The 17,310-nt window shown below is 33.6% G+C and overlaps 3 protein-coding genes across 5 annotated transcripts; 1 reads left to right on the top strand and 2 right to left on the bottom strand.

Moving 5' to 3' along the window:
• Positions 1-819: 819 nt before the first annotated feature.
• AsnRS (asparagine--tRNA ligase) lies at positions 820-4,459 on the bottom strand. The gene is made up of 10 exons (XM_085487547.1): positions 4,242-4,459; positions 3,966-4,043; positions 3,382-3,789; positions 3,136-3,293; positions 2,906-3,049; positions 2,671-2,819; positions 2,471-2,599; positions 1,919-2,168; positions 1,577-1,840; positions 820-1,478 (listed from the first exon to the last, which is right to left on the bottom strand). Exons 2-10 carry the CDS (start codon positions 3,994-3,996, stop codon positions 1,347-1,349), a joined length of 1,665 nt encoding a protein of 554 aa, XP_085343673.1. The 5' UTR covers positions 3,997-4,043; positions 4,242-4,459; the 3' UTR covers positions 820-1,346.
• A 226-nt stretch (positions 4,460-4,685) lies between these two features.
• LOC146720993 (uncharacterized) lies at positions 4,686-5,454 on the top strand. 2 transcript variants are annotated; one of them, XM_085487549.1, is made up of 3 exons: positions 4,686-4,736; positions 4,872-5,109; positions 5,291-5,454. In XM_085487549.1, exons 1-3 carry the CDS (start codon positions 4,703-4,705, stop codon positions 5,346-5,348), a joined length of 330 nt encoding a protein of 109 aa, XP_085343675.1. In that variant the 5' UTR covers positions 4,686-4,702; the 3' UTR covers positions 5,349-5,454. The 2 variants fall into 2 exon arrangements, 1 of the variants encoding a protein (XP_085343675.1); XR_014925818.1 differs by having other exon boundaries at positions 4,707-4,744.
• Positions 5,455-9,897: 4,443 nt separating this feature from the next.
• LOC114942308 (uncharacterized) lies at positions 9,898-16,802 on the bottom strand. 2 transcript variants are annotated; one of them, XM_085487544.1, is made up of 10 exons: positions 16,490-16,802; positions 15,978-16,273; positions 15,181-15,751; positions 14,834-15,068; positions 14,542-14,735; positions 14,362-14,472; positions 11,395-14,247; positions 11,047-11,294; positions 10,673-10,922; positions 9,898-10,577 (listed from the first exon to the last, which is right to left on the bottom strand). In XM_085487544.1, exons 2-10 carry the CDS (start codon positions 16,046-16,048, stop codon positions 10,518-10,520), a joined length of 4,593 nt encoding a protein of 1,530 aa, XP_085343670.1. In that variant the 5' UTR covers positions 16,049-16,273; positions 16,490-16,802; the 3' UTR covers positions 9,898-10,517. The 2 variants fall into 2 exon arrangements, with proteins under 2 accessions (XP_085343670.1, XP_085343671.1); XM_085487545.1 differs by having other exon boundaries at positions 14,542-14,732.
• Between the last annotated feature and the right edge of the window lie 508 nt (positions 16,803-17,310).

Below are 17,310 nucleotides of genomic sequence, written 5' to 3'. Positions count from 1 at the left end.
CTCTTCGATGCTTTTTCATCGTTGCCAATCTGTGAGATATATAACATACAATAAAGTATTATCCAGAGGTAATAAACTGGATAATAACTAAAATACTATAAGAAAGATACATAAAAAAATGGCAGGCAATTTTTTGGATAATAAAATACAGAGCCTGAAATTTATGTTGCCTTCTGATATAAACTCTTTTTCTGAAATGTGTACTATAACTTATCTGATAATAATTAGAAAGCAGCGTATTGCTGTGTATATATTTATCTTTTATCACATATGCATATGTACTTTGATGCAATAATATAAAATTACTAAATTACTTAAATATACCAATGATATATAAATGATAAGATAGTAAATTTGAAGTTTTTCAGTTTTTTAGACTGTTTTTCCAACATTCAAGCCTATTTTGATCATAACTTCACTAGATAAAAGTATTTTTCTTATATATATCCAGCTTTATACACATAGCTTTATGTATGATTAAGTGTTGCTTAATGTATAAATTCATTTAAAGGTATATAATGCTGGCCATTTCTTCATAATTTTTAAATTATAGTATTAATAACTGTTGCAAATGCAGATTCTGTTAAAAATATATAAGCTATTATATATTTTATAAGTTATAAAAAAGTTTAATTTTATTCGATATGCACGCGTGTGGAATAATAAACACATTTATCGATTTGTATAATCAAATACATGCAGTTTGATTTACATGATACACTTATAAAGATATTTATTGATATCTTGCTTTAATTCAAAATTATAAAATGTTTATCATTATAGTAAAAGGGATAAATAAAATTTACATTAATTGCTTAATAATTTTAAGCACACATACATTTTTTGTTATATATGGAACATTACAGAAAAAGAACAATTTTCTATAAATACATAAATCAGTATTTATATATTGCCTATATATAAGTATGATTATGAACATTTTTGTGAGCCTTTATTTGAACCATTGTGTAAGCAAAATCGATGACATTGTATACTGGATTATATAATAAATATATGCAAATTATAAGTATCAAAGATCTATCCAGCTTTTGAGATATGTATACATATATACACATACACTATTTATTATACACAAACGTTGTATTACTATTAAATTCAAGTGTTATGCAATAATATATGTTATTATATTTTGTAAAACGGAGAAGATAAAGAATAATTGATAATATTTCGGAGACTATCTAATCCCTTTAAATGGTTTACGGTGTGCTTTTTCTAAATTTAATTATTGTAATGACTTTTTTAATATAATGCAGTATTACATTTTATTGTAACGATATAAAGAGTGAAATACATCGCTCTTTAAATGTGTCATTGACGTACTGTTTTTATGGACGACAACGTTCCAGGAAACGCGGATACAAACATACTTCACGTATGTGATATCTGTTCAACAACCAGCACAAAAACCGTTCTAATCCCAGTCCGTAACCACCATGGGGAGTAGATCCGTACTTTCGCTGTAAAATAAATAATACAAAGAATTATTTAATTTGCTATTCATATATTGTATTATTCCAAAATCGCGATTTAGGAGATCTCATTCTTTCGTGTTTACCTGGTCTGTGTACCAGTAGTACGGAGTCGGATCAATCTTTTCACGCTCATAGCCCTCTAACATCTCTTCATAGTTCCAGGTACGCATCGAACCGCCGACGATTTCGCCCACGTTCGGCAAAAGTACATCGACGGATTCGGTTAAGCGTCTATCTTCCGCACAACGTTGCATGTAAAACGATTTAATTTCAGCGGGGAAACGGCAAAGCAATATCGGCTCATTGATAGCGTCAGTCATTTTCCTCTCCGGCATCTCTGGAATGTCCTACAGAGAGGATTTCAAGATTATAGATCGTATCTTGGAAACAAAAGCGCAAGTAGAGGTATGAGAATTTATTCTTACTTCACCAAACTCATAAAAGCTGCCGTCCTCTTTCGTGATATTATTTTTTCTCAGATATTCGATCGCGTCGCTGTAGTTCATTCGTTTGAAAGGCCTCTTAGGCACTTGGAAGCCGGGATTTAATTCCTGGATAAGATGAGCGAGCGGTGACTTTAGAACTCGTTCGACTACATCGCAAATTAAGTCTTCTAATCGATCAAGCAGATCATCAAACGTAATAAATCCGCATTCTGCCTCAATGTGCGTGAATCTGAAAAATTATAATATTTAACAATTAAAGAACAATTACAAAAACACAGGCAGTTTAAGGTTTCTGGCTTTTCACCAACTATACTGGAATTTTGACGATTATTTTACAGTTGTCGATTGACTACAAGAAAAAGAAATAATTTTCGAGGTATTTTAAAAGTGCTAAAGTCATCTGAAGTAATGTTTCATCGAAATATCTTCATTTAAAAATTGCATCTAAGAATTTTCAGCGTGTACTTTCTACCTAACATGACTACGGCGAGGACCCAGAAGCCTTATACAAAAAATTTGTATATTACGAACTCGGCAAGGTGGCGACGTGTTCTCGATTGCTCTGCTCGATAAGATTGCGCAATGCAATATACATCTCCCATTGCTGGAAGACAGGTTTCAAGATATAGTTGAGAACTCTGAGTAAGAAAAGCTTCTTCTCTGAAAGAGATATTAATTAATTTTTAATTTTAATACATTTATACAGTTTGTCTTATTCGTCTAATATATACCCGAAATAATTTAATTTGAAGAGAGTTGCACCACCTTCCACTTGAGTTTGTACTAAAGTTGGCGGAGTTACCTCATTATAATGGCGATCTTTGTAATGATCTCTAAATGCTTGAGTTAATATAGATCTCATAATTAAAATTCTTGATGTCTGCAATAAAGATAATTTTTATATAATGATTGAATTCCATCAAATAAAAATTGTTAATCTAAAAACATAGAACTTTTGTACTATACATTTTCGCCTCGAATCATTATATGTCTATTGTCCAATTGTACATCAGGCAGAGCTTCTTCATTCAAAATTGAGTCGGCCCCACCAGGAGGCGATGGCCCAATAAGTTTCCAATAATCAACAAGCAATTCATGTCCGCCAGGTGCCTAAAATTAGGCAGTAATGCATATATAAATATACATTTTGCCCAATCAATATTATATGTCCATAATATAACATGTAATCAACGTACATTCTTCCCTTCAGGGACAACTTTTAAAGTTCCAAACAGTTGAACAGAGGCTTCCGTGGCAAGGGTCAGAGCATAATATGTTTGACAAAGCTTATCCATCAATACACATTGTAGAAAGCCTGTTCCATCTCGCAGTGTGATGAACATGAGAGCTTTGCCTATGATGAAAATTGCTTGATGAATTATCTTATAACAGAAATAATTTATATTAATTATATAAATATTATTTAATTATATATTATATACCTTGTCTTCTTAGTCTATGCACCCATCCAAATAGCTTGATTCTTTGATCTCTATAATTCAGAGCTTCATATATTTTAATTTGTTTTGCTTCTGGCAGAGATTTGTCCTCTTCTATAACAATTGTTTTAGCTTCTTCAAGATTTTTCGATCTTTTTTCCTCATCCTCCTGTAACTTCTTATCCTTCTCTTCATTCTTGTGCTGTTCTCTAACCCAAATCTTTTGTATCTTCTTTAACTGAGTTTTGGATGCTGGTTCATACTTTTTGCCATCTTCACGAGAATCCCTGTAGATGACTGGAAAGGGTTCCTTACCAGCATGACACATTGCTCTTAGGATAGTTTTAAAAGGGTTTTTTTCCGAACCATCTCCTGCCTCATCATTACCATTTTTTTCCGATGTATAAATGCCTTATAAAATATTTTTCTTATTACATATATAATTATTATATTAAATATGTTATTTAATTAATATAATATTACTGCTACATATATGTATTATAACTAATGTATATAATTTTGTATTATTATCTCTTTATAACTGATTATTACTATACTTATAATTTCTCTATTATGATGCAATTTACCTATTGATGATGCGATTTCTTTATCACACATTTTGGCTTCTGATTTAAGTACTTCCAATATTTATGCAGATGAATATACTGTAACATAAAAAAAGTATTTAATTATTAAAATTAATTATAATTTTTATAGTCTTATGCTACTATATAATGTTAATGTATAATAAATATAGAATAAAATATAACAATAAGATTGTGATGATAAAACCATGGTAATACATGTGTTGTAACACATGTATGATATTTTTTTAGATATGTAAAATAAAAATATCTTCTAACCTATGTTTTCTTTCGTCGACAGGTGTGTCTAAAGTAAATGGAACAACTTTAAAGAATAATCTTTTCACTACAAGTTGGTTCGATGTAAATGCAATAAAATGCAACGTGTCGTTAGCAACGTCTTGCACTTTTCCGCACTGTTCTGCAGTCGTTAAATCCGGTATGTATGATATATAGGCATACAAATATACATATGTAGCATATGAGCGAATCTACCCACAATGCTCTGTGATAAATTGTCCAATAGAAATTTCAAATTTTTAAATAAGAATTAGGTGTTTTTTTCAATTTTATCTTATCGAAAATTATCTTATTTTTTTAAATAATTTTGTTAAGCAACATATAATTTATCTTGTTAAATAATAATATTAATTAAATAAATATTAGATTAGAAAAAGAGAAAGATGATTTAATATAATTTTTTGTGCAGAACTAATATATATTGAAAGATAATGTGAAAGATGTTCTTCTCGTTCTTCTTTTTACAATTGTCAGGTAGGATGGTATGTTTGAAATAAAGATAACTCGAACACTCGAAATTAAAGTATAAGAAAAGACTCGCAAATCAATTTATTCTCCAAGTACAGACCAAAGACTCCCGCACGTATAATTTTTCCAACCGTATTATAGCGCTTCTCAAAAGAGAGAGACAGTTAGTCGCCGGTCTTTTTTGGAGCAGGGTCTTCGAACAGTGCCCCACTCCTGTTACGCTCCTGTGTTGCGCCTGCTCGGATGCGCACGCAATAAACAGCTGTGTAAGACGCATGGTACGCAATATGACGAGTTCTGCCGGACGCATATATTTCTTACAACTCGGCCAGCCTGATTTGAACTTCGTCTCGAAGTTAACTACATTACGTACAAATCGGTAAGTCGTTAGATAACAATGATCATTACTAATCCGCCGCTAGCACTTTATACATATATCGCGTTGAGGTTATCGTGATACATTCTTTTCCCCTTTTTTTTTTTTTTTGTTCGTTTACTATTCTAACTACGACTTAAATCTAATACAAATATTCTATTTACAACTATGAATTAATTTTCAGGTTTCTTCGGCGCCTTGATCCACGGTTTTATTCGATCGACAGACAGTATTGTATCTAAGGGTTTTTGCTTAATGTTAAAACCTGGAATATCTTGGATCACGTATCTATGGTTCCCGAGGACCTTCGCAACCTGGTAAGGTCCTTTGTAATTAGGTTTCAACTTTGAATTAATTCCAACTTTATTTCGGTCGTCCCTAATTAGAATACGATCTCCAATTTTATATATCGTTGGTTTCTTACAGTGCTTGTCTCGGTACATTTTATTGTAATCCCTTACTACCTCAGTCGCTCGCAACGCATTTTCCCTGCTAATATCCCTTTCTTTTTCAAGGTTCGTATCGATATCTACAAGAGCTTGCGTAAACCTGGCCAGGGAGCTATCGCCGTGGCTACGTTGATCGAAGCCAAACATGATCTTTGCCGGTGTAGCCTTGATTGCGGAATGGTATGTATTATTGAGCACGTATTGCATATCATTTAGACGCTCTTTCCATCCACTCGGTGTCTCTATTAATTTAGTGAGGGACGATTTGATGAAACGATTCACCCTCTCAACCATACCGTTTGCCCACGGGGCCGCCACCGCAACCTTTCTATGCTTGATGTTTTTCTCTTTCATGACTTCTAAGAATTCTTTTGACGTAAACGCTGTGCCTCTATCCGAAACTATTTCTAGTGGATTTCCAAACACAGATATAATGTTGTCGATGCAATGTAGTGCTTCTTTAGTCCCTGTAGATTTTGTAGGGAATAACCATGTAAATCGCGAAAATGCATCTATCACAACTAAAATGTGTTTGAAATTATCCGCAGTTTCTTGAAGCGGACCAAAGTGGTCACCATGCAGTACATCAAGTGGCAACGTGGGTAAAGGGTACAGCTGTGTTTCCCCCTCCAAACGATTCGGAGAGCTATTCGACATAATGCAAGTGAGACAGTTATTCACGTATTCATATATTCGTTTTCTCATGGTCGGAAACCAAAAATTTTGACTAATGCTTCGGAACGTTTTCTCAGCACCGCAATGAGCCAATTCGTCGTGGTGGACTCGCAACATGTTCGTCACCATTGACTCGGGTACCACAAATTTTAATCTGTCATCTATTTTTCTGTAAACTAAGCCGTCACTTAAGGCAAATTTTTCACTATCCTCTAGCTCTAAGCTCTGACTAATTTCTAATATTCTAGGGTCTGTCAGCTGTAAAAATTCTAAGCGCCTTTCCAACGGGAGCTCGTCCACATGGGCCACGCATCTGCTGAGGGCATCAACGTGAGCCATGCGACTTCCTGGGCGGTGCATTATACTAAAGGTATAGTTTTGCAGAGCCAAAGTCCATCTGGCTATTCGAGGATTTAGATTTGCCTTATTGATAGCGTACACGATTGCATTACAGTCTGTAATGACTGCAAAATCTATCCCGTACAAATACACGTGGAATCTTTCTATTGCACGCACTATTGCTAACATTTCTAATTCATAACTATGGTAATTTTTTTTCAGCCGCATTCGTGCCTGAACTAAAGTACGCTACTGGGGACCATTTCCCCTCCTGCTGCCGCTGCAACAGAATCGCCCCGTACCCTAGACTGCACGCATCTGTATGAAGCTGAGTCTCTGCGGAGGGATTATACAAACTCAACACCGGAGGTGAGGTCAGTTCATTCTTTAATAACTTAAACGCCTCTATGCACGAATTATCGAAAAGATACGGCACGTTTTTCCTCATCAAATTTTGTAATGGTCTAATTTTAATCGAATAATCCCTGATGAATTTTCTAAAATAATTTGTAAGGCCTAAAAATCTTTGTAATTGAAGTCTGTCCTTCGGAGGATTGTAATTCTTTATAGCCTCCGTGTGCCGCGGGCTAAGAGTAATTCCCGACCCTGAAATTCTGTATCCTAGGAATTCTATCTCTGACCTTAAAAATTTACATTTTGCATAATTCAGTTGAAAATCGTAACTTTTCAGAATTAATAATACTTTCTCTAAAATTTCCAGATTTTCCTCAACAGATTCAGAAGGAATCAGAACATCATCGATGTAAACCAGGATCTTGTCTGCACGAATCAACGGGTTAAGGATCCGTATCAACCTTTTCTGGAATTCCGCGGGTGATTCCGAATAACCGAAAGGTAAACGCGTATATTCAAATTGCCCATCTGGCGTGGCGAAAGAAAAGTACTTTGTTGAATCCTTATGAACTCTAATCTGGTAAAAGCTGTCTTTAAGATCTAACAAAGTAAATACTTTTTTATTACCTAGTTTCGCGAGACAATCTTCTATTATTGGGAACGGATATTTCTGTTTTATTACGCGACTATTTAAAGGTCTCAAATCCACGCATAACCGTAATTGCCCGTTCTTTTTCCTTATAGGAACTACTCGAGCGCAGTACGGGGAAACGCTGGGCTGGATTATTCCCCGTTCCAGCAGATCGTCGGTGATCTTTCTGAGTTCCGCTCGCTCCGCGTTTGCAAAACGCCTCGGCGCAAAAGCATAAATCGACGGGTCTTTCAATTGCACTTGGACGGTGTTTTCGTCCTTGACAGGTATAATATTTTTGTCTCTTATTCGACAAACAAGTTTACTTAACCGATCCTTTGCTTCTATGTCAAAGTCTATATTTTGTTGTTTAATTATGTTTTCCAGATTATTTTCGTCGCTATCAATACACAGCGGTAAATACGAAAACAGATTCGCCTTATCTCGGTCACCCTTCGCGCCTGGCTCATAAACAAAAGTGAGTTTTTCTTCGATAATGAACTCGCGCCCTAATATTAGGTCTCCTTGAAACGTATTTGAATCGAGAACATATAAATTCACTGAGATTACTTTATTTTTTAGGCACTGTATTCCTATGCGACTTCTGTAAATTCCTAATATGTTTAATGGCTCGTTTGTTAAGTTTCTCAGCGGACTCTTAATTTTCATCAACTTATTTCCCGGTTGTATAAATTTTTCGAAAATACTATTTTTTATAAATGACACCGGACTACCCGTATCGATTAACGCTGTCAAATTACATTCCCCGTTTTCTAGGAAGTTGATCTTAACGAACGGATCGGTGACGGACAACAATGTACGCTCCGCCTGTACTACCGCGACGCTATCGGACGCCTGTATATCCGCTGACACGCTCGCCGCCGCTATTCCAGAGGAATTCGGTGTGCGCCCGGGAGTCTTGGACTCTTTCTTTTTCAAGATCGGGCAGTCAAATCGCCTATGCCCTTTCTCTTTACAATAAAAGCACGATACCTCATTTCTGCACTCTTTGTAAGTATGACCTTTCTTTCCGCAGTTCCGGCAGGCTCCATCCTTCGGCTTCTGCGGCTGCCCTTGGGACGACGGCTTCCTTTCCCAGTCCGAGGTGCCCTGGGTAATCGTCCGCATCCGCGCCAAGAAGCCTTCCAGAGTGTCGTCGGATACTGCCAGTGCCGTCGCTCTGAGTGATGTCGGCATTATTCCGCTCACCAGCAACTGGATCCTGTCCCGATCAGGTAGGTCGACTTGGTGCATCAGCGCCAGCTTATCGATGGCGTAATCATCGAAGGATTCCTTATTGGAAGTCCACTTCCTTGCCTCAATTTTCTGCATTGCCCTATAAAACGGAATTTTCCTATCAAATATTTTTAGCAACTCCGACCTCAGGCCGACCCAGGATTCAACGGCCAGATCCCCCTGGACGTCAAACCATCTCCTGGCCGACTTGGTCAGCTTGCTCGATGCGGCCAGCAATGTCGCTCCGTCTGTCGCTCCGTGGACCTGAGCAACTTTGTCCACTCTCCGGACCCAGGAGTGGACGTTGTCGTCCTCCGTGCCACCGAACTCCGGGATTTGATGGGCCAACGCCTGCACCGCCGATCCTGACGACCACGACTCCGTCGAGCGCCGTCCTGCTTCCTCCGACGGGGACACCCGAGGTGAAGTATCTCGCTCAACCTCCCTCGCCGTGCCTACCTGTGTTTGCGCTGATCTCGCCTCCCTCTGGTCGGTTAGCAAATGGAGTATTTGCCCTAACGTTTCGTGTTGCAGCTGCATCGCTGCTCCCATTTGCTCGTGCTGCTTCTGCATTGCCACCAGCATCTGTTTTAAGACGTCCGCCGATTCCTGGGAGTCTCTCCGTTGCTGCGAGGCCTTCGTGATCTTCGGAACCGCACCCGACGTCGTCGGTCTCGGAGAGGCCAGCTGCATCATCTCCTCGACCGGCCCATGAGTCTCCAGATGTGTCATGATCACGTCGATGAGCGAGTTCCGATTTCCCGAGATTGGCAACCGATACTTCGCTGCCTCTAATCTCAGCTCCTCGTGAGAGAGATTTTCCAATTGTGCTCGTTCCATTTTACCGCGAGCTCGAGTTTTCACCATGCAGGTAGAACCTTTTACCGTTAAATTTTAAAAAAAGCCGTTACCTGTGTTTTAACAACTTTTTTTTTTATTATTTTCTTTGTCCCAGATGACCTCTGCTTCTGGTTCTCCTGTGAAGCCTGAGCAGTATCCCACTTCTGAAGTTGAAAGATAATGTGAAAGATGTTCTTCTCGTTCTTCTTTTTACAATTGTCAGGTAGGATGGTATGTTTGAAATAAAGATAACTCGAACACTCGAAATTAAAGTATAAGAAAAGACTCGCAAATCAATTTATTCTCCAAGTACAGACCAAAGACTCCCGCACGTATAATTTTTCCAACCGTATTATAGCGCTTCTCAAAAGAGAGAGACAGTTAGTCGCCGGTCTTTTTTGGAGCAGGGTCTTCGAACAGTGCCCCACTCCTGTTACGCTCCTGTGTTGCGCCTGCTCGGATGCGCACGCAATAAACAGCTGTGTAAGACGCATGGTACGCAATATGACGAGTTCCGCCGGACGCATATATTTCTTACAATATAATGTAACTCTGATAAAATAAAAAAAAAATTTATTAAATTTTTCTTGTATGTTGTGTATATTAAGATTTTATTTAAAATATAAATTATTATATATGAAAATATAATATATGAGAAATAATAATGCAATATTTTATTGAACAAATTGATTATACACATATTTTTCAAAATTACATAAGCATATACATGTTACATTTTATATCTCAATTATACATTATAATAATAAAGTTTAGTCATAATGTACAAAATTTACTCAAAAATATTTATAATATTAATAATAAAAACATAAAGAAATTATAGATATAAAATATGTAGATATTTTTAAATGTATTTTGTTTGTATAAAACTATGATTTTCTGCGTATCCTAGCTTTCTCTCTCTGCTCTGGTGTGTAAAATGTGATACACTAAAATGAAAATTCCAAATTATTATTAAAAAAATATATAGTTCATTAGTATTATATTATTGTGTGTTGCATAAGTTGAGAGAAAAAAAACAAACCTGCTCATCCAACAAATCCATGAGATTAGAAAGCTTGCATTTAAATCCATTAGCCCGCAATGTATGATGCAGTTCTTTAATATTTACAGGTTCATATTGCAATATTTTATTATGCAAATCTTTATCAATAGCAAGCAGTTCTGTAAAGGCTTCTGTGATGTTGGATGAATTTTCTGGTAATGATTCAGTTTCGGAAAGTTCCATTTCTTTGCCAATTGGATCTTTTCCAGAATCACTTACATCACTATCGCTGCAACAGACACAGGTAATATTATCATATTGTGATTATATAAAATATATTTTGTGTGTATTATGTGTAAGAATATTTAATATTTATAAATGTACCTAATATTAAATACTTGTATTAAATATACCTATTTTGAGAACAACATAATTTATCATCACTGTCTTCTGTGTTACTCAATTTTTCCAAATTATTTTTATCCACATTTCGTTTCTTCGGCGGTGGACTCTCTTCATCGCTTGAAATTTCAGCGACTTCTTGCACTGATGTTATTTCAGCTGTAGGCACTAAAGGATGTAATTCGTTATAAATGTGTGTTAACAATTTCACAGCCCTGCTACGTTTTTGGGCCTTTAATCCGTATTTCTTCATTTCCTTCTAAAAAAAAATTAAATAATAATATTAAATAATAATATACTCATAAAAGAAAAGACACTTTTATATTTTTATAATTTATTATTATTATTAGTAAACCTACGTTTAATTCAGGAGTTTTCATGCCATCATAATCAGGAGGAGGTGTAACATCTTTTTCAACAATTTTAAGCGTAGTTTTTATATTGCCAATGTTCCTGCTGTAATTACATTTAAATTGTACAGATGCATGTATAGATGTTTCTTGATTCTGTACCCTATTCAAGTTAATTTGTCCCTCAGATAAGGATTTTCTTTGAAATTTTCTAACACTTGTAAAATTTTGTGTCAAGGACATGGCATTTTTATCTAAGTTTTCACAGACAGGTATTACATCATTATTCATTGTTGCTTTATTAATTTTGATACTTTCATCATTATTTTTATGATTGCTTCTGTGTACACTATCTTTTTTAAAGTCTGTCATACTTAATATGCTAGTTGAGTGACTTTTTTCTAAAATGTTCTTTCCGTACATATCAATGTTAACGTTTGCAAGATAGATTTCATCTTCAAAATTAAGAGAAAATCTTGATTTTCTTGATTTATGAATATTTGTTTCTGATATAGATTCACTGCAATCATTTACATTTAAAAATAAGTTTTCTGTATCTACAAATTCTGATTCATTAAATCCGGACTTTTTTCGCGTGAAAATCATATTACAGTCTATATCATCAGATGCTATCTCAGTAATGCTAGCATCGAATTCCTCTTGATTTGATTTAGTTGAACTATTAAAATCTTTTTCCTCCTCCAAGTCTGTGATTACGACTTTTGAAGTATCTTCAACTCGAATGAATTGACTGCTTTTTTGATTTTCTACATCTTGTTTGTTATATTCTGTTATCCTCTTAGATTGTTGAGTAGAATGAGGCAGTATATCTTCATGATCAGAATCATCTTTTTTTGAGATGACAGGATGGCTAGCACTAGAAGATATGCTTTCAATCTCTGTATCCGATGAAACAATTATATCCGCTTCTTTCTGTGTTAAAACAGATTCATCCAAAACATCATTTTTAGTAGCATTGATGTCGCTGTTTTTACTGATTGAATCAAATGACGTATTTTTGTTAGATAAACTATCATTCAATCCAGTTTCCTTGACTGCTGCGCGATAGTTTGCTATACTGTTTTCTTTGTTATCCTTCATGTATTTAGAATACATAGAAATTTCTTCCTCGTCCGTTTCTACATCAAGGATGGTATCGTTAAGAGATTGATTCGCAGTTTTAATGTGTGGTGAATATGTTGCTGATGATGGCATAGTGACTGCGATTTGTTTCGGAATGTTAATGTCCTTTTCAGCCAAAGTAAAGCTTTGTATATTGTTACAAGAAGAGTCCATTGTCATCTTGGATATAGAAACATTGTCGTCTTGGATGTGCAAAGTACTAGTTTGTTTAATGTCTACATCTTTATTAGAAAGATGAGAATAAAATTCCGGATTCTTATCAGCAAACGATCGCATACACTGTTCTATTATGCTTAATCGACTAGGGTTTTTTTCTGCCTCAACTGACTGTTCAACATTATCATTGTAAAATTGAAAGTCTTCGGAATTATCGTGTTTATTTATATGAAATGGATTCTTGTATTTTATAGATGTTTCTGCATGATATTCTATATCAGAATCTAAATCCAAATCCAATGTCGAATTGTGTTTTTGCATTTCTTCGATGAATAGCGTAAGATTACTTTTCTGTTTTGTTAATTTCAAAGAAGAATCCTGGATAGATTTCGTCTTGCTACTTTGAGGAGTATCGATTAAAGAATTTTTATGTATATTGTCACTAAATGACTTTCGAGAATCCGATTCGGAATCTGAATCGATCACCATTACATTTTGTTTCGCATTTTTTTCCGAATTGATGGCTATATCTTTACCTGATTCCGAATATTCTGTGCTCTGTCTCTTTTCAGCTAATGTTTGACTACAAATATCAGCATCCTTATCTTGTTTAATTAAATCTAATAATATATGAATATCAGAATCTTCATGATTGTTAGAGTGTTCTTTACATTTCATTATATCAGATGTATCATCAAACAAATCAGGCGATGCACTAGAGATTTCCCAATTGGGTGTGTTACTTCTGGAATTTATTTCGTCTAATATTCTTATTGGAGCAGATTTTTCATCTTCTAGTACACAGGAGTTCTTTGGAGATATGCAATTATTTTCAAAAGAGTGTAGATTATCGTTAAAATTATTTTGCAACGATATTCTTTGAGAACACTGAATGTTTTTTGCATCATTACAAGTATGATTTGGAGATGCATTAAAAGAAGATTTTGAAACATTTAAATCCTTTTCCATATCTGCATGTAAATTATTTATACTTTTTTCGCAAGTCTCATGTTTGATTTCTGCTATGTTAGATTTAAATTCTTTTTGACGTAAATAAACAAATAAATCATTTATTTTATATTTTCTTGCTAAAAATCTAATATCAGATAACGATGTGTCAGAAGTAAATATTTTTGAATGTTCATTGATTATCCCACAATAAACAAATTCTAGAAAGGCTAAGGCAACATCATAGTCTATATCAATCCAACAAATTTTTTCTTTTGCAGTAAAGAACTCTGTATCGTTGGAAGTTATATCAAGCAAAATACTTGTGCAACGTGCATAGAAAACTAATTTGTGTACCCAAATATGTCTGGCATTTTTTACGAATATGATAACGTCACTTGCAGAACTGTCATTTAACATATTTCTCCAGCTTGTCGCAAGAATGTCAAGAAATGTCTTTTCTTTACAACATGTCTTAGCTATATTTGAAGAGATTAATTCTTCATTATTATCCTTTTTTTCATCCTTTATTTCTTTCATTTCCACTATTTGTTCATTGTCCAAAGTATTGTTATCTATATTTTGTCCCATAAGCTTTTCAACATTCTGCTCTTCCTACAAAATATATAATGTTATTATATAAAATATTTCACATATATATTATATAATACATATCTCTCATATATAATATTGTTAAAATATATATAATTTACTAGAAAAGCAGTTTACATTTAATTTCTGCTCTTTCTTTTCTAATGGTGTTATGTGAGATGATAGTTGTTTTACATAAAATAATTTCTGAGTTGAAGTTAATCTTGTCCTGTCCCACAATGTGTTTTCCTTAAAAATAATAAATTTTTTAATAAGGGCATACTTGATTTCAATTATATAAAAATAAAATATAATTACAGTTTGATGCAATTGCTTAAGTAATTGATTTTTTAAAACAATTTTCTCTTTGATGTTATTAATTGGCTCTTCTTGTGATCTTTGAGTAAAATCTGTATATTCCATAAGTATTTCGGCTATTCTCTCTGCTAAAATACGTTCTTTTTCAGCAGCTGTACGTCTTTGTAGAATAGTCGGTGCGAGAGGTTTTCCTTCTTGAAGGAAAACAAATTTAATTAATATATGTACATAAATGTTAGTTCTTGATTTTTGATTTTTTTTATCAATTGTATAAGAGTTTATTTATAAGTACTTTTTCTAATCTTATTTATAGGCCCACTTTTTGTTGGAGATATATTTCTACTGTTAGTAAAACCAAAGCTTTGTAATGTCGCTTTCTGAGAATATTCTGTATTACTATCTGGCAACAACGAATTAGATGATATAGCCACGATTTGAGCCTCATCCCACTCTTCTATTTCTTCTTTTTCGTATAGAGATTTGGAAAGCGCTAAAGCAAGCTGAAAATCGGGATCATCATGCGATGCCTGGAAAAATTTATATTGTAATAAATATAAATCTATAACTAATTTGTATATAAACACTCTTGTACTAGTATTATTAATAGCTTGAATATTATAGGGATTAATAAATACCTACCATTTTACGTGAGACAGGTTTCTTCTTATCTTGTAATATGGGAGCAGAGAGTAAGCCTAATGATTTTCTTTCTGCAGCTTGCCGTTCTTGCAATTCCATAGCATCCATCAATGTTTTTGTCGACACATTATTTTTTACTGCACAACTTTTCATATGTATAGTCTGTAAGCTTTCATCTTTCAAGTTTTTAAAGCATAATGGACACACATAAGCTGTTTTTACATTAGTTGAAGTCTGCGGTGAATCCATCTCTTTTTTTTCAGATTTAAAAAAGGATGACTCAATTGACAGTTGTTGTACATCATGTTGAATCTTTTTGTTTTGTGATTTATTGCCTCTCTCTTCAGCTTTTCTCTTATTGTTAATTACACTAGATTTAGTTTCAAGCACTTTCTTTTTTGATTTATTTACCTGTCTACTATTGGTAATAATTTTTGTTTGCACTATATTTTTTCTTTTTGGTGATTTGAAATCGCAAATACTATCATCATTGCATGAAGGCTGGGATGTGGATGCAGTATCATTTTTTTTATTTTCAATATTGGAATTATTACAAGTCTTAGCATCTATACTGTGAAAAAAAAATTATTTACAACAGGATGAAAATCCAACAGGGAAAAATATAATGAAAAGATTGTGGGATGTGTTTTTGCATATACTTCACATATATATATATATTTTTTTTTTCTCAATATATTTCCTATTTTAGAAAGAAATACATGTCAATAAATAAAACTACAAAAGCTATGTCAGAAAAGTTTAATACATTTTAAATACATATTGTATTATAGTATTACCTTTCTTTATAATTTTTTCTTAATCTTAATCTTCTGTTTGGACTACTAGGTTTATTCTTATCAATATCCATTATTCCCACATAAACTTTGGATGTAATGTTATTTAATCCTTATTTGCCTCAATATCGTTTACTTTATTCATGAACTCAATATGTTCTGCTTTCAATCTGGCTTCTCGTCTTGTAAATACTTGATTAATAATATTTCTCAAAAATGGATTTGTAATATAATCATAGTTCATATGAAACTCATCTTCGGAAATTTGATATTGTGGATCATCTAAGTGTGGAAGGATACTATAATTGTAGAATAAAATTCGATTAAATTTGAATCATAAAATAAAGTGTATATTAACATTTAAATGTAAATTGCAAATTTTTAAATGTCAAATAAATATATGTATATATAATATATAGTAATTATATATTCAATAAAAACTGTAATATTTATATATAATATACATAGTATAATATAAATATATATAATGTAATATAAAAAATAAATAAACCTACTTTCTCCTATAGGAAATGTACATTGCTCCTGCATACATGAGTGTTAAAACGAGCGACGTGAGTCGAACATATTTTTGCAGCGGTGTGTTTCTCAACCGGCGTGCTTTCCTTATCGCCTCATCCGTGGGATCATGCATCACACAGATCAAAAGTGGAAGAAAATTATTCTAACAATAATGCCGCAATGTGATTACAAATGCGACAATAATTTAACACCGATCGTAACTTAACCTAAATTATATTAAGCGGGAGATAAGTATACATACATGTACATACACATGTGCACCAAGAGTCACGTGACTCCAGTAGCGTATTATTTTTTAGGCCCTTTCATTTGAAAAAAATAGAAAATGTATAAATAAATTATATAAAAGTCGTCACTGATTGAATTATATATTTGTAGATAGTTGTAACAAAGTTTATAAATGTTTTGCGTCTGTAGCTGATTTATTATATGAATATCCATTTATCATATATATATATATATATATATATATATATAATATATATACTTTATCTTATTAATATTCTAACAAAAAGTGGATAGTAATACATAAATTAGTAATATATAAATACTGTATTTTTCTATTTTTCTATTTTATTAATATAAATAATTATAAATAATAAAAAATAACATTTTTCCATCTAACAATAAGCACGGAGCTGTCAAACAGCTGTCACGTGGTCAAAGTGGCAGGTTAGGTTAAGAATCAGATGGAATCTTTCCATCTGATTTTGCATGCGCTCGGAAATCCTACCTCTAGAGTAGCACGTAACTGACCAATGGCAACGAAGAAATTTTTACTTCCTTTGTCCTGATT

Source organism: Nylanderia fulva, unplaced genomic scaffold, assembly GCF_048542155.1.
Source record: "Nylanderia fulva isolate GAGA-0341 unplaced genomic scaffold, ASM4854215v1 Scaffold57, whole genome shotgun sequence".
Taxonomy (NCBI): domain Eukaryota; kingdom Metazoa; phylum Arthropoda; class Insecta; order Hymenoptera; family Formicidae; genus Nylanderia; species Nylanderia fulva.
Note: the sequence above shows the minus strand (reverse complement) of the source record. Positions and strands in the feature narration are given on the sequence as shown.